The 17550-nt window shown below is 38.7% G+C and overlaps 1 protein-coding gene across 1 annotated transcript in view; it reads right to left on the bottom strand.

The window, feature by feature from the left end:
• Positions 1-1289: 1289 nt before the first annotated feature.
• Positions 1290-17550, bottom strand: part of LOC127861201 (uncharacterized) — a 73336-nt gene continuing 57075 nt past the window's right edge. Inside the window, exon 3 of the mRNA XM_052399611.1 lies at positions 1290-2433. Coding sequence (XP_052255571.1) covers positions 1667-2314 — 648 coding nt within the window. The 5' untranslated portion in view covers positions 2315-2433 and the 3' untranslated portion in view covers positions 1290-1666. The remainder of the gene's footprint in view (positions 2434-17550) is intronic.

Raw genomic sequence — 17550 nt, 5'->3', positions numbered from 1 at the left:
TTAAACCTTTTTATTTAAGTGGGATTGCATAGAAAGCCTAAGGCTTATTTGAAACGCTCTCGAGGCCGTTTCCTGGGAATAAAACCAGTACTTATTTACATTTTACAGTTTACATTATGTCCAGCCCGTTTGTAAACCCCTGAAATGTATGTTTCGTAGGAATAGAACCAGTACTTGGTGTCTACAGGGGGGGGGGGGGTAAAATTTCAAGGTGAATATAATCCTTCAAGGTCTAGGGTCGAAAAAACAAAGTCAAGGGAAGTAATAAGCTTTGAATGGACATAGTTATCTGACCTGCCCACGTATATATATTTTTGTTAAATAAATCAAAGCGGCGCAGTCGGCGGCATTGTTTTTCTGACAAACACATTGTGGTATAAAAAATACAAATTTAAGGGAAGTAATAAGCTTTAAAAAGGGAGATAATTATTCAATATTGAACATAGCCACTTTATATATTTGGCATGCATGTGTATCTCATGGAGCTGCACATTTTGAGTGGTCAATCACAGTCACGGTAGTGGCTTTTAATTATTTGCTACTCAAAATAGAGATTTCTTATAGACAATTATTTTCAAGGGAAGTTATTTATATAATTATAAATCTCATTTTATATATTTCCTTACCAAGAATTGAAGTTCTTTTCACAGTGACTGTACAGATTTATTATTTTGATTATTTATAACTCAAATGATTGCTTTGTCAAAGTTTTTTTTTAAACGATATAATTATAATTTCTTTGATATTCATTACATACCTGTGGACTTATGTCCATAGATACATGATCAACTCTGGCTATGATCTCTTTTAAACCACAGGCCTTGGTTTTCAGTGATGTCTGACATGGTCAAAATTGACTGTGAGACCCCCCCCCCCCCCCCCCCCCCCCCCCCGATTGGATTGGACAAAATTTAAGGGAAGTAATAAGCTTTAAAGGGAGATGATTTCTATACCTGCCAAATGATAAAATAGCAATTTTATTTCAAAGCGGCGCAATAGGGGGCATTGTGTTTCTGACGAACACATATCTTGATATAATTATCATTTCTTACCTGTTCTAATTTGTGAATGCTAGTTTTCATTAAATACCAGTGGACTTATGTCCATACATACATGATGAACTCTGGCTATGATCTCTTTGATAAACCACAGGCCTTGGTTGTCAGTGATGTCTGACTTGGTCATTTTTAACTGTCTTCAGACCTCCCCCCCCCCCCCCCGGTTGGATTGGACAAAAACCAAGGGAAGTAATAAAGCTAAAAAGGGAAATGATGTCTATACCTGTCAAATGATGAATATAAATTTTATTTCAAAGTGGCGCAGTAGAGGGCATTGTGTTTCTGACAAACACATCTCTTGTTGGGTCACTAGGTCAAAGGTCAAGGTCACTGTGACATCTAAAAAAATAAATTCTGACAAGCTTTCGCAGCCGAGCGTTGGCACCCGCTATGCGGTGCTCTTGTTAAGTATACAGCGACAGAGTGGTCGTAAAAAACGTGGATGCTAACTGCGTGCACGTAATGTTTAACAAGTGTGCCCGTGAAAGCATCACATGCGCTCATATTAAATGAAAAAAAAATGTTTTAATTGCACTCTATGCAGAAGTATAAGTAGCATTGATTTCCTGTCATATTATATGACAAAAGAATCGCGCATTGTAAGCATTTCACATTTTAGACTGTGCATAATGTTTGCTTCCATAAAATCTCATCATAGACGTCGTGATGACGTCACCGGTTAAGTTGGAAATCTCGAAGTAAAACGTGTCCCTATTGTGCGCGTCCTGCCATGACGTCACGGTTATGACGTCACCTAACTTACTTTCCTTCTTAAATGTCACTTCCATCGTCCGTAAGGCAAGGTTATATGCGTCCAAACCACTTCCGTAATTCCCTGCAGTAATGTTTTCACACAGCGAATCGAGGCAAACTCGAGAATAAGTACAGTAATTTGTATGCCGGTTTTCATCCGTGTCGCTCAAACGAATTATATGATGTGACGTAAATACGCCAACTTGAGGCTTTGTTGGTATGGTGTATTCTACCTTGGCAGCATCAATATCCGAGATTATTTTTCTTCGAAACCAATCCGGATACGGCGTCGGTTTTCGTGTGACGTAATCGACGTTGACGTCAATACCGGTGAGTTTCGCGAACAGCGTGCCCGACGTCGCGTGAAAAAGTGTCTTCTCGAAACAAGACGATGCTCGTTTGACGTACTTAAGTCGGGTGTCAACGACCAAGGGGAACTTCTGGCCTCGAACGTCGTAAAACGCGGGCTCCACGTCTAGGGCGACGTTACGGGCGTACAACATCGGTATGAACTCGACTCCGTCGGCTCCCGTTGTCGGCCAGTCGGCGTCGGATGTAGAAAAGTATCCTGAAGATACCGAGTCGAACAACTTCAGAAGCGAAATTGGTGAGATTTTGTCACCTGAAGAGAAGAGGTTATATGTCAATCGCGATACCTCCGTAAGAAAGGCAGACTTAAGCGATAAATCGTTTGATGATTCGCAGTTGTTATAAGTTACAACGGAGGGGGAGCGGGGCTTGATCGGCGCTGCAACGATGATGACAATGTGTAATTTACCAGATTATTTATCGCATAATGAGGCGTCACTTTTATTTCACAATTATCTCATACATGGAACATCCTAGTCATTGTTTATACAATAGGACCATGATGATCATCAAACGCTCATCCGAGAAACTGTAGCTCTTCGATGAACTTCCCGAGAACCATTTAGAGCTGCTATTGATCATCATATGACAGTGGCATAATTTGAACACATCTTGCTATAAGAGTCAGTGTTAAACATTTGAAACCACCACACGGATGTGGTTAATTTTGACAAAGCTGCATTTACTAAATATGCTTTAACAAACACACCGTTTCATTACTACAATTTAAGGATTTTTTCATGATTTTGGGAAAGGGCCAAGCCTTCCACTTCGGGAAACAAGTAACAAACAAAACTGAAAAAGGGGAAGATTTTTCCTAAAGTAAGCTTGGAGTTTGAGGAAAATTGCATCATTAAACAAGGGCTGTTTGTAAAACATGCATGCCCCCCTATATAAGCTATAAGTTATAGTAGCAGCCATTGTGTGAATACGTTTTTTGTCACTGTGAACGGTGGTGGTGGTGGTGGTGGTGGTGGTGGTGATGGGTGGGTGTGGTGGTGGTGGTGGTGGTGGGTGGGGTTGGTGGTGGTGGTGGTGGTGGTGGTGGTGGTGGGTGGGTGTGGTTGTTGGTGGGTGTGGTGGTGGGTGGGTATGGTGGTGGTGGTGGTGGTGGTGGTGGGTGTGGGTGTGGTGGTGGTGGTGGTGGTGGAGGAGGAGGAGGAGGAGGGCAGGAGGAGGAGGGGGGTGGAGGAGGAGGAGGAGCAAAGCAATATACCCTCTCTTCTACGAAGGGGGGCATAAAAATATGTTAGTGGTAGGGGCCTTTCTCTTGGAGGAAGAGGCCCATAAACGGCCATTGGTGAAGAAGAACAAAGCCCTGATTATATATACCCATTTCTATAAAAATATATAGAGATTGCTATACAATATAGAATAAAGATCAACTCGCCTGATACATCGAGCGCTTCATAAGGAAACGAGGGCACAGTCGCCCGGATATGACCCGCGCCTAGGTCCTCCCAGTCATAGTTGAGGTGGCGACGTAGCCCTGCGATGCGCCGCCTGAATACATAACGTGCAATCATTAAGATTTTATAAGCTGCGAACGATGTTCGAATGTATTGTAATGTACTGTTTATGTCTGCAGAGTTTTTTTCATTCAAAATCGAGTCCGGTAATCGATCCCATTCCCCATGAAAGTTATATTTTTCCCAAATGGCATCTAAAAATTCTAAATGGAAGGTTTCCAAAAACCTTATTAAATATAATACTGAAAACACTTGTATTCTCAATTTTAAAACACTTTTTAGCAAAACAACAACACTTATTTTCAAATTTTAGTGAAAACGCCGTAAATTTATCCCAATCCAAAGGGACCTGGCCCCATTCACAAAATAATGAATAAAATACTGGTCTGTAAACAACTATTTTTGGTAATGACATTTGTCAAAGATGTTTACTAGCAACGTATCAGAACGAGTCAGAGTACTGGGAGCCGTTTCATCAACGATTTACGACTAGTTGTAAATAACGATTTACATAAATTACGATGTATAAAACTCGTTATTATTAATAAAATGGCCCACTGGCAGTTACCTAACTTCTCCAGTCCAGATGATATTTCATTAAAAAATGTTGTTACTCATATTTCAGCAAGTAAAATATTGGGTAAATGTAGTCTCAAAACGGTATGTATATTATGCACTGCGTTACCGCGCGCTATTGTTAATACGATTCCGGGTCGGTTTGAACGGAGAACGTTCAATGCGGGTTTTATGCACTGCTACAATGAACTAGTGATTAAAAGTTCCATCTTTTACTAGATCTATTTCGCCTTTGGGATAACAACAACATAAAGTTACCACTGAAACTTGTTTGCTTAAAACAAATGCACAAACAATTGTGAGCGCATAGTGCACGTGACGTAATTATCGACTAGAGTCCCTCAGTCGGCATCGTCATTGCTTTCCGTGTCGCGATTGTCTAAATACAGTACATTGTTGTATTACATTCATTCGATGAGTCAACGCATACTAAATTCTGATTTTAACATATTAATATGAGGACACCTATAGTAATATGTACAGTTTTCTACAGATAACCAAGCAAGTTAATTCTGACAGCTTGATTTATACAACTGTGTAAATTGAAATTGAAAATTCTCGGTTATTCGTAGACCTGAATTTTTAACAATAGCAATAAGTTTAAGAAAATGTGCACAATTCAATTTGAGTTCGATATTGCGGCTGCACAAATAATCGCAAAACAATCTAGGTCAACGTGGGCTACGCAGAATTATGGATTTATGTGAACTAAATTTACGCACTCTAATTATTAACAAATCATCAAGCGAAACCACACAAAATGACCGAAACACGATCTCTCTTTCCTCGCTTAAGCGTTACAAAAATCGATGGCCGTAACTGAAGTCCGTATCAGTGGTCCTTTTCTCTCTTGTTCAGTATACTAGTTTCGGAACGAAGTGCATAAATATTATTGGTGACTTATGGACGATGATGATATAGGTTTTATTACAAAACAGGAGAACCTCCGCATGTCCTCAAAACAAGAATTCTCAAAGAGTTGGCAAGTCTAGTACTCTATTTTAAAATACTAGACGAAACTGTGTACACGAATTTGTTGATACGTACAATGTGCATTCTTAAACGTGTAATACGGTAATTACCCAATATGTTAATAGTTGCAATAATACAACTCCCAGCTATATTGACCCTCTGAGCTGTACGTATGTACTCATAAAAGCTCAGAGCATTTAAGAAGAACTACTTTAAAATCATAAGTCCAGGAAAACACGTAGTTGCGTCACACCAAGGCGATAAATTAAGTTTATGATTTTAACAAAACAAACTTACCTTATAAGGTTTTCTGAGCTCATATCCGCTTACTAAGATCACATACAAGACTCATCACAAGAATGCACAACTATGTCGTACTATGTATACTTTCACGAATACATGTTACAGTGAGTCTTAATCCAGCAAAGGTCATAAAATAGAACGTGGTTGTAAACTGTTCACAAAAGAAAAGCTATCGTCTCAGTAGGTCGCATACTGAATATATATATATAAATATTCATTTGTTTTATCTCCAACCTCGATTTTTTTTAAACACTGGTTTTCGATGGACGTTTACATTCTCGGAGTAGGGTCTGCTATAAGATTGTAAAACCACGTTCATACTCATTTAAATGGACCGCTATCTATGAAAAAGGGGTTTAATGCATGTGCGTAAAGTGTCGTCCCAGAATAGCATGTGCAGTCCGCACAGGCTAATCAGGGACGACACTTTCCACTATTAGGATATTTTTCGTTTTGTTTCTCTTCTTAACAAAAATCAAGTTTATGCGGAAAGTGCAAAGCTCAAATGTATGCGGATGTAATACTGTTAAGAAAAAACAACATCTGCGATATTTGTAATTAGTCTCTGATTTTATTGACAATCGTCACGAAGAACAAAAACTAATTTACATCAAGCCGTATATTTCTTGTTTCGCTTGTGGGTGAACTTTAAGGCCAAAGTGGAATTTTTCTTGATAAGAATGATAACATATTTCATATTCCACTTTGTTATAGAACATTAATAAAATACGTTGCTACACGTGCTAAGTAATATTATGCTCAAAACTTGATTTCATAAAACATTGTTGGAACCAAATACACAACTGCTTCTAACTTTGTCATTGTTGGTTCAAATGAAGTCCTTTTTTCATAAATGAAGCTTACAAGATGAGGTTAAGTTGTAAGTTATTACATACGGGAAAATACATATGACCCGTCGCTCTTAGAAAAGGGGGTTTAGTGCATGTACGTAAAGTAGTCCACACATGCTTATCAGGGACGACACTTAACTTCCGCATTTATGTTTCTGTATTTTTGAATAAAGTCTCTTCCTAGCATAACTCCAGTTTGGGCGGAAAGTGTCGACACTGATTAGCCTGTGCGGACAACACAGGCTAATCTAGGACGACACTTTACGCACATGCATTAAACCCCCTTTTCACAGAGCGCGGCTTATATGTTTTGAACAAGTGAATGAGTTTGATTTTCGACCTCAAAGAAGCCCTTAAATTTACTGTTAAGGAACATGCTGTTGAATAATTCGTGACATTAGAACATCAGTAGTCTAGTTTAACATCATAATTGGTCGACATGCAAAGAACTTTGCGAATTCAGCTCCAAGGAAAACAAAACAAGAAAATGGCATATGTATATGTGGACAAATGATATCATGCATGCTCAAATATCCAAAACAAGGTATACATTCGTTGATACGTATGCTTGCATGCACACATGGTAAAAATGAATACCGTTAATTCATGTAATGCATCTAAAGATTACAGTATAGAATAAATGAACAAATGTCCAAACAACATTGTTTTTTCTAAAGCATAGGTTAAAGATATTGACCTAAATTCATTACAACTAAATATCGTGCTGAAACATGTTAATACTGCTTTAAAGTTTAAACACAAAACCAGTATAAATAGCACCAAAAATTCATACCTCTCTGTTTATCATCAAAATTATGTGCTCTCTTTGAAATAAAAGTACTTAAATTACCCGGAAGGCCGTACTCAGCATCTTGCCACGAGATCACTCAAAGTTCACAAGATTTACTGAAATCTTTTATGAAGACTCACCAGCCGAGTTTTTCAAATTGCCATCAGCCGATGTTGTTTCGAGATTTGCGGTTTGAAATCGCGTTTCTTGCTCACTTGACCAATTACTTTATTTGCTTGTTGCAGCATCGCGTAGCAAAGCTTAACGTGCGCTAGGCGAACATTCCAATGCTAGTTATAGTCTTGACCTGTTGATGTTTTTTTTAATTTGCTTTTTAGAGCATCAATTAGTAAAGTGTCATGTACGCTCGGCGAAGATTTTGGCTCAATTGCAGGGCTTTTTCCCTTCTTAAGCAAAGGCTTTATACAGGCCTCTTCCCCAACGAGAAAGACCCCTTCCCCAAACATAATTTCTTTAAAATCATGCAATATTAAAAAAAGAAGTTTAGCTTAGAAAAGTATTTCCCATTTCTCAGTTTTCGTATTTGACCCAAAAATGGAAGGCCTTTTTCGAAATAAAGGAAAAAAGCCCTGAGTTGGTTGACCTAGTTTTCTTGTTTGCCTTCGGAAGCTTGAAACACGTTGGAAACAGCTTTCTCAACGCAAAAGCTTTTGTGAATTGGTGCTTGAATATGTCGTTTTATTGTCCTTCTCTAAATCTCTTTACACTACTCGAAGATATTGACTTGTCCGCACAAATGTTGGACTTATTCTGTCGACGATTTTCTGGATTCCTGTCGTTCACCTTCAAACAACCCGATGCAAGAGCTACTGTCTTGAACGCGTTTATCTTTGTACAGATAAGCTAGTAGTGGTAGATTTCCCGCTTTACGTCGTTCACCTTCAAACAAATCACCGCTAGCTCCACGGTCTTGCGCGCCTATTTCCTTGTACCGATTTACTAGCTGTGGTAGATTTCTCGCTTCCAATCTTTCACCTTCAAACAAATCGTCACAAGAACTACTAATTTGCACGCTTTTTTCTTTGGACAGATGTAATGGTGATGGTAGATTTCTTGACTCGAGCCAAGTAGCCTCACACAATTCCGAGTTAGAGCTAGTTTCATGTAAGCGGAATTCATTGCCATCTAGTATGAGAAGATCCATTTCCAGCTCGTTTGTGACTGACTCGATATCATGACACCGATAATTGACGCACCCGTTCAGCTCCATCATCGTAGCTTCGCACAACATGTCCTGTAGACCCGACGAGAATTCACTGACACTGGGATTATTCCATACCAATTTGTGATTCAGATATGCCAGATGGCTGGAGGCAGTTGTCTGCGTCGGAGAACGATCACTTCTCCATGTCGTTGTGTGGTTTTTCTTTAAATACGCGCAAATATCTTCGTCGTACGTACCGTTAGTATAATCCTGCTCTGAGATCATTGTCGATATCTGTGTTGATGACGTCACAGTCATGTTCGGACGATGACGTCATTGCAGGTCGCCCGATTACGTCACTGGTGTTATTTTATAAAAGAGGCCATAAATAGCCGCAGCTGAATAAAACGATTATTTTGTTTTGTGATAAGGAATATTAAATGTGAGGTGAGGTGACTAACGTTGGAAACTTGGCATTATGTGTAGGAATTTTATCGTTCAGGGCGATATCCATGCAGAATCGAGCACCATTAAAAAATCAATTGTATTGCTTATGTATGGAACGGTATCTATCAAAAATCACATCCTTCTTTATGACTGTGTCATGATTCTTGATGTAGATATACATGTTTATATTGCCATATATGCACCGACTTAAAACACAAATTGAATTTAATTGAACTTTTACTTTGTATGAAGACACATTTTCATGCTTAATGAAGAATTCATGTCTTTTTACATTCGGCTAAATGGTATCATTCATGTGTACAGATTCAATATTCTTGTACGTATATTGCATGCTGGGTACTCGTATGTTGGTTTGTGCAGACATACTTATGGAATAGGCGCAGTGAATAATGGAATCAAACATCGATGTGTTGAATATTATTAAAATTAACGCGATGGCAACATCATCATTTTGCTTTTACTTTTCACATGTAAAAGAAGTGCTAGTCTACCCACAATTCCTTTCGCGTTATTACACAGGTCAGTAAGACCGGTGTGTACACACTGCGATGTCAATTGACAGTCGTGCCGAAATGCTACGGATGACTACGAAATTCACGGCGTATATAGTTTTTTTAGCTCCCCCAAAATTTATTTTTTTTTTTGGGGGGGGGGGGGAAGCATATAGTCGCCGCTTCGTATGTCCGTCCGTGTGTCCGTCCGTGCAAAATTTTTGTCCGGGCTATTTCTCAGCAACTAATGACCGGAATTCAATGAAACTTTATGGGAAGCTTCACTACCAAGAGGAGATGTGCATATTATCAGCGTGTTCTGGTCAGATGATTTTTCACTGAGTTATGGTCCTTTGAAATTTTCTATAAAAAAATTCTTGTCCCCCAACTACTGTGCCCCCAAGACGTTTCCTTTTATCTGAATATAAAGTGCAATATTGTGAAAAAAACAAACTTTGGGGAGCATCACCCGTCTCCGACGGTTTCTTGTTCTATGTTATGGCAGAAGTTGCGCCCCCTTTAGACATAAGTTTGTCCTAATTGTGAAAGGCAAGGTAGATTATCTACTTAAGTAGGGAAACATTTCAGCACTATTGTCTGGTTATGTATTGTTTAACTTACAATGTTCTGTGTATAATTTTACTTTAAGATAAAACCTATAATTATTTGTTTCCAACTACATGTATCTACATATCGCCTACTGAATGTAATAAGTCATGTAACTGACATTTTTATACATTTTTACTTTTTTCCATTTTTGTGTTTATTAAGGTGAAAAACATCAACTGTTAAAATATTAAGTCAACCTTTTTGGTAAAAATACTGTTTTTATCAAATTTTTGAAATTGACATAACAAACACATGTCATTTTCTGAATGTAAAAAGTAGTGTAACTGACATTTTGTTAAATTTTCAGGAGAAGCAAAAAAATGTTTTATTAAAATAATAAACCTTTTTCCATATTCAAATTTTCTGATTAGTATTATAATAACACTTGAAAAACGAAACAAAACTCCAAATTGATATGTCTTTTTTAAAACAAAAACAAATTAAGAAAGGAGCAGTTACCATAATTTCAATACTGAAATATTTTGAGCGCAAGAAATAACGTAAGTGCTCTTACTGTATTTTGGATAATGTCTGAAAATATGCATTCCTGAACAATTCACAAAATGTCAGTAACCCTAGTTATTACATTCAGTAGACGATATCTATTTAACATTTATGTCCATGGAGGGATATTGTTTTGGTGTTTTCCATTCGTCCGCCGTTTGCCCCAATCCCCCACCCCCCGCCCTTTGTTTGTCGGGAGCTGTTTCTCGGTAAGCTGCATGGGAAAGAACAAAACTGTGTATTGTAGCGCCTGCGAGAAGCCTGTAATGAGACTGATCGCGGCCGCCGCTATCGTTCCGCCACTCACCACCCATTGGGAAGCTGCAATATGCGAGAGGCGGCCGATTCTCCGCAACCGCTGCGCGAGCTCCCTAGTACGTATGACTGGTCGCCGACCAGCTTCGCTTGAAAGACCGTGCATAGCTGGCAGGACACGTCAAGGCTCTTCGTATCGAAGGCTCGGACGCCGTTTCCGACTGTGCGTCTTGGAACCGATTAGTTCTAGCCCCGTTCGCAGCGCCGAGGGCTGGCATATGGCCTTTTTTTGATTGCCGGTTGTATATGCGGCCGGAACCATTGAGAGTCGCTTCGGCGGCCGAGCGTCTTGCCTATGCCAAGTGGTTCTTCAGGCTGGTCGCCCCAGCTGGGTGGCGCTAGAATTATATCGTTTAATATATTTCTTGTTCATAATTAAATTAAATATTATCTGTGATTTAATAATATGTAGGGTTTAAACCAGCAGTTGACCAATGCGCTCGAACTATGTCAGATTGTTACAAAATAAATGGATGGCATGTACATAGCAGACATAATTAAATCTATACATAAATGAAACTTACACGAGTTTGTTGTGCAAGAACCGTCAAAACACCGTTTTTTTAGAATAATGGACACAATGCTAGATATGTCTACACTGTGCTTATTTATAAAATGCCTATTAGTATTGAATAAATACACGCACAAAATGTGTTTTTAAATAATTTTGAAAGATTATAGAACATTTATATTTGTCTTTTGAGTATTCGGAAGTTGGCAACCATTTAAGCAAACAGGACTGAAACACGCGGAAGTGGCGATTTAACTGGGAGTCATTTCGAGCATGATGCTTTAATTTGGAACCATATTTTACGGTGATTTTTAAATAGGGAACCATAAATAATATTTCAACAAGACAGAGCCTCTTAATACAACATTTAATGAATAAATAAAAAAATAAATAAATAAACAACATTATAAAACAACCACATTTATTTGTTAAGCTGTAAACATCATCACACAACAATTTGTTTTAATTGTTTGAAAACTTAACTCAACTTGCGTTACAAGAAACAATAAACATCATCAATATCTATAGTCATATTAACATATATATTTACAGAATGGTCAATATATACTAAAGTATGAAATTGTTATATGGGTAACCAAATGCTTTTCAACTATACGTTGATATTTGTAAATAAGACAATTTCTCTTTGTGAAATACATATTATTATTATAATTGTTATTATTGAAGTGAAATATCTTGTATATTGTTATAATTATTATGTTCAGTATAATTGCTATTATTATAATTATTATTATTTTTAACATGTGATCCACACTTTCCCAAATCTTAACATTCAAAATAGTAACAACGGTTAAAAAACAACAACAACTACAACAACGACTGTAAAGAAAATAAAAGTTCAGCATAAGGAAACTTGCTCAGTGAACATTTATACGAAGTTACTGCTTATACATTAAATCTTGCATCAGCGAGCTTACGGGCGATGGGTCGTACACTGAGAGGGTGTCCGTGAATTTTCTATTGGATCTTACAAATCTTGCATCAGCGAGCTTACGGGCGATGGATCGTACACTGAGAGGGTGTCCGTGAATATTCTATTGGATCGAGATGGATCGTACACTGAGAGGGTGTCCGTGAATATTCTATTGGATCGAGAACCATGGCACAGGGGCCCAAAATATGTATTGTATTCGCAGTTGTTTAAATGTTAAAATTTAACTTTTCTTTAAAAAGTTCATTAAAACGAGTTCTTTGGACTATAGTCCAACACAAGAGTGGTAACCAAACGAGTTCTTTCGACTATAGTCCAACACAAGAGTGGTAACCGAACGAGTTCTTTGGACTATAGTCCAACACAAGAGTGGTAACCGAACGAGTTCTTTCGACTATAGTCCAACACAAGAGTGGTAACCGAACGAGTTCTTTGGACTATAGTCCAACACAAGAGTGGTAACCGAACGAGTTCTTTCGACTATAGTCCAACACAAGAGTGGTAACCGAACGAGTTCTTTGGACTATAGTCCAACACAAGAGTGGTAACCGAACGAGTTCTTTCGACTATAGTCCAACACAAGGGTGGTAACCGAACGAGTTCTTTCGACTATAGTCCAACACAAGGGTGGTAACCGAACGAGTTCTTTCGACTATAGTCCAACACAAGAGTGGTAACCGAACGAGTTCTTTCGACTATAGTCCAACACAAGGGTGGTAACCGAACGAGTTCTTTCGACTATAGTCCAACACAAGGGTGGTAACCGAACGAGTTCTTTCGACTATAGTCCAACACAAGAGTGGTAACCGAACGAGTTCTTTCGACTATAGTCCAACACAAGAGTGGTAACCGAACGAGTTCTTTGGACTATAGTCCAACACAAGAGTGGTAACCGAACGAGTTCTTTCGACTATAGTCCAACACAAGGGTGGTAACCGAACGAGTTCTTTCGACTATAGTCCAACACAAGGGTGGTAACCGAACGAGTTCTTTCGACTATAGTCCAACACAAGAGTGGTAACCGAACGAGTTCTTTCGACTATAGTCCAACACAAGGGTGGTAACCGAACGAGTTCTTTCGACTATAGTCCAACACAAGGGTGGTAACCGAACGAGTTCTTTCGACTATAGTCCAACACAAGAGTGGTAACCGAACGAGTTCTTTCGACTATAGTCCAACACAAGAGTGGTAACCGAACGAGTTCTTTCGACTATAGTCCAACACAAGAGTGGTAACCGAACGAGTTCTTTCGACTATAGTCCAACACAAGAGTGGTAACCGAACGAGTTCTTTCGACTATAGTCCAACACAAGAGTGGTAACCGAACGAGTTCTTTCGACTATAGTCCAACACAAGAGTGGTAACCGAACGAGTTCTTTCGACTATAGTCCAACACAAGAGTGGTAACCGAACGAGTTCTTTCGACTATAGTCCAACACAAGAGTGGTAACCGAACGAGTTCTTTCGACTATAGTCCAACACAAGAGTGGTAACCGAACGAGTTCTTTCGACTATAGTCCAACACAAGGGTGGTAACCGAACGAGTTCTTTCGACTATAGTCCAACACAAGAGTGGTAACCGAACGAGTTCTTTCGACTATAGTCCAACACAAGAGTGGTAACCGAACGAGTTCTTTCGACTATAGTCCAACACAAGAGTGGTAACCGAACGAGTTCTTTCGACTATAGTCCAACACAAGAGTGGTAACCGAACGAGTTCTTTCGACTATAGTCCAACACAAGAGTGGTAACCGAACGAGTTCTTTCGACTATAGTCCAACACAAGAGTGGTAACCGAACGAGTTCTTTCGACTATAGTCCAACACAAGAGTGGTAACCGAACGAGTTCTTTCGACTATAGTCCAACACAAGGGTGGTAACCGAACGAGTTCTTTCGACTATAGTCCAACACAAGAGTGGTAACCGAACGAGTTCTTTCGACTATAGTCCAACACAAGGGTGGTAACCGAACGAGTTCTTTCGACTATAGTCCAACACAAGGGTGGTAACCGAACGAGTTCTTTCGACTATAGTCCAACACAAGAGTGGTAACCGAACGAGTTCTTTCGACTATAGTCCAACACAAGAGTGGTAACCGATGCGCATTAATGCTGTAGTTGGCATACCGCGAAGGCTCGATCAGCTATTCAATTGTGGCAGCTGACCATATAAAGCTTAACCCATTAATGCCTAGTGGACTCTTCCATCCTTCTAAATTGGATCAATTTATTTCCAAAATTAGGGATGTCTAGCATATTTATTTCTATATTTAGAATATAATTTACAGAAATTCCTTTAAGCAAACATAGCAGACCCTGATGAGACGCCGCATCATGCGGCGTCTCATCTGGGTCTACGCAGTTTGCCAAGGCCTTTTGTCTAGACGCTAGGTATGAATGGGTTAAACACAACATTACCGTATGCGTGTTATAATTATATGTATATGCAGTGGTACAATTGCGGCGATGTTGTTACTATTTTCTTAAAAACTTGAAAAGTATCAAATGCATCATGAAAGTCGCGCAGTATTTTTTTCCCTTTTTCCAGTAATATTGGGATATGTATGGTAGATGTGGTCGAGAAAAAAACTAATTTGTGCCATTAAATGTCTCCTTTGTATCAAATCAAACATAATTATATATTTTGTTCTATACAATATAACTACATGCCCACGCAAATCACATTACAATCAGTATGCAAACTTAAACAAACGCGTCCTTTACTTACGACTTTGATTTTTCTACGATGCAAGATTTGTCGAACGTTTTGCTAAGCACATGTTCTCAGCTATGTCCTAACATCAACATCTCTTCACATTCATCTCTCCCATTTTGACCACTGCCAAAACGCTTTGTTCTTTCTCACTTTGAGCAAATAACTTACTTTTCAGTAGGTACATATTCATATAAATATTCAGTTAAACATATATTCGGAGAAATCTATATTTTGAATACATATTGAAATAAAAAAATACAAATTGAAAATGTATTAAAATGAAAGAAGTGAGCGAATATCAAAATATAATAATAAACAATCGTAAATCTTTATGTTTTCAATATTTGTCGTCTTCTTTTCTGCTTTATTTATATTTAGTTTCTGCACGGATCGTCTTTTAGTGTTCAATTTCACCTTTAAAAAGATGTTATTCCTTTGCAACATGAACATCTAGTTTGAATGAATGACCAGACACATGGCCAGATTATCTTGTCTGCAATCTTAACCCTTTAAGTGCTGGAACCGAATTTTGAAGGCCTTTGCAAACAGTTTGGATCCAGTTTGGATCCCGATGAGACGCCACAGAACGTGGCGTCTCATCTGGATCCAAACTGTTTGCTATTCTTATAGTATTCTTTGAAAAAATAAAGAAAATGTGAATTTTAGAAATTCAGCAGACGACATTTTAGAAGACGACAAATTTACCATCATGCAAAGGGTTAATTCATGCTTATATGTGATAATGGCATACAATAATAATTGAATGTAAAAAATACATCTATAGGATTATGTAAACATCACAGAAATTTCACACAAACATTAAAACCCAAGTATTGCAGCATTCCCTTTTTTAAAAATCAGTTCACAACATCGTGAACTTCGTCTGAAGCTTTCATCTGGTTGCGATGCAATACTTACATAAAATTGATTAAGTCCAAATGATGTACTCACTACGCATATATTTAAAACATATCTTCACAAACACGTCAAGCGCATAATTTGCGCCGGATCCAGCGGACAAGGCGGCCGATCCCGTCTCGCCAGTTCATGATGAACATGCGGCCGTCACGCATGAGCGCCGAGAGGTCCAAGATGACGATTGTGCCGAAGACGATGGCGAACATGGCGATGCCCACGTAGCCGATGCTGGCGGCGCTCTTCCGGTCGTCTCTGGCGCTCTTCTTCTTCATGGCGGTGTTCATCAGTTTGTCCTTAGGAACCTGCAAGATAAAAGTCTCATATATACGTGTACGTATCATTGGTTACACATACATATGTATACGTAAAATTGGTTACACGTATGTACGTGCACGTACCATTGCTTACCTGAAAATAAGAAAACGTACAATCGGTACATGTGTTTTTGTGTACGTGCCATTTGTTACACAAGCATACGCGTACGTACTGTTGGTTATCCGTATATATGTATGCGCAACATGGATCATTTCTTTAACGTGTATGTGTTATTTGTTAAAGCTGTGAACAAGTCACTTTAATATACAATATAAGCAGTTTTCTAATTATCTAAATCAATAGATTATCGTACGAAAAGCAGATTTTTGAGACAAGATATCATACCAGTGTTTGTATTCATTATATACATTTTCTGCATAATTATTGAATCAAAAATAAATATCGAACCGTGTTATCTGACGCAACGATACTGTACGAGGACTGACGATCAGGACCGAGGCCAACCGATTGTTTTCCCCGACAAAAAGTAGTCCTGAGACTGGTATGATACAACAAAAAAACGATAGAAGCGAATACGGTTTCTCTTTTTTGGATTTGTGTTAAAAACAAAATTAATTGATGGCAGAACAAAATATTTATAAAACCGATTACAGCCAGTGTCCGCTGCAGTTGCTCGTTCTTGTCCTTGTACACCTCCTCCAGTTCCGTCTTGGTTAGATTCTTCTCCTTCTCGAATTTTTCCACCCATGAGCATGGACATTTACAGACTGTCCAGCATTGTGACTCCGGGCGATTCGGTCGCTCCAAGCAGACGGGGTGCTCAGGGGCCGACACGATGGAATCGCCTGAAATGCCATCAGCGAACGCGCTTAGTAACCAAATAACACGTGACGCCCATGGCCCAAGGAATTCCTTAGTCAGTATTCAAAGTTGAGAATAAGATTGGACATTGAGAATTGTCTAAGTCTTAGGACGAGATGTATGTAGCGCCGTTAAATGTCGCATCGCCGTTAAATGTCGCAGGCTACGAGATTTGTCGCAACGTTGACGATAGATGTCGCAAGGACCGACATTTGTCGCAAATTCTACTGGCGATAAATGTCGCAACTTTAACGATAAATGTCGCAAAAATTTCAACTGCCGATATATGTCGCAACATTAACGATAAATGTCGCACACCTTTGTAAGTCATGTTTAAAACGAAAACTTGGCAATGTATTTATACAATATACTATAAATACTATAAAAACTTCTTGCGAATTTGCTAATTTAAAACAGTTTAAAGTGAATTTCATACAAATATGCTGTCTGGTGGAATCTATATCTACCCATATTTACTGTTAGCAAATATGTAAGCCACATTTAGGTTATTGTTTTGCCAATATCCTTCGTTCGTATATATCCATTCTTTTATTTATGTCTGGCTTACCCCAAAAAATTGAAAGACATATTTCATATACATTGGTCGTTGTCAGCTCAGGTCC

The sequence above is a fragment of the Dreissena polymorpha genome, chromosome 15, assembly GCF_020536995.1.
Source record: "Dreissena polymorpha isolate Duluth1 chromosome 15, UMN_Dpol_1.0, whole genome shotgun sequence".
Taxonomy (NCBI): Eukaryota; Metazoa; Mollusca; class Bivalvia; order Myida; family Dreissenidae; genus Dreissena; species Dreissena polymorpha.
Note: the sequence above shows the minus strand (reverse complement) of the source record. Positions and strands in the feature narration are given on the sequence as shown.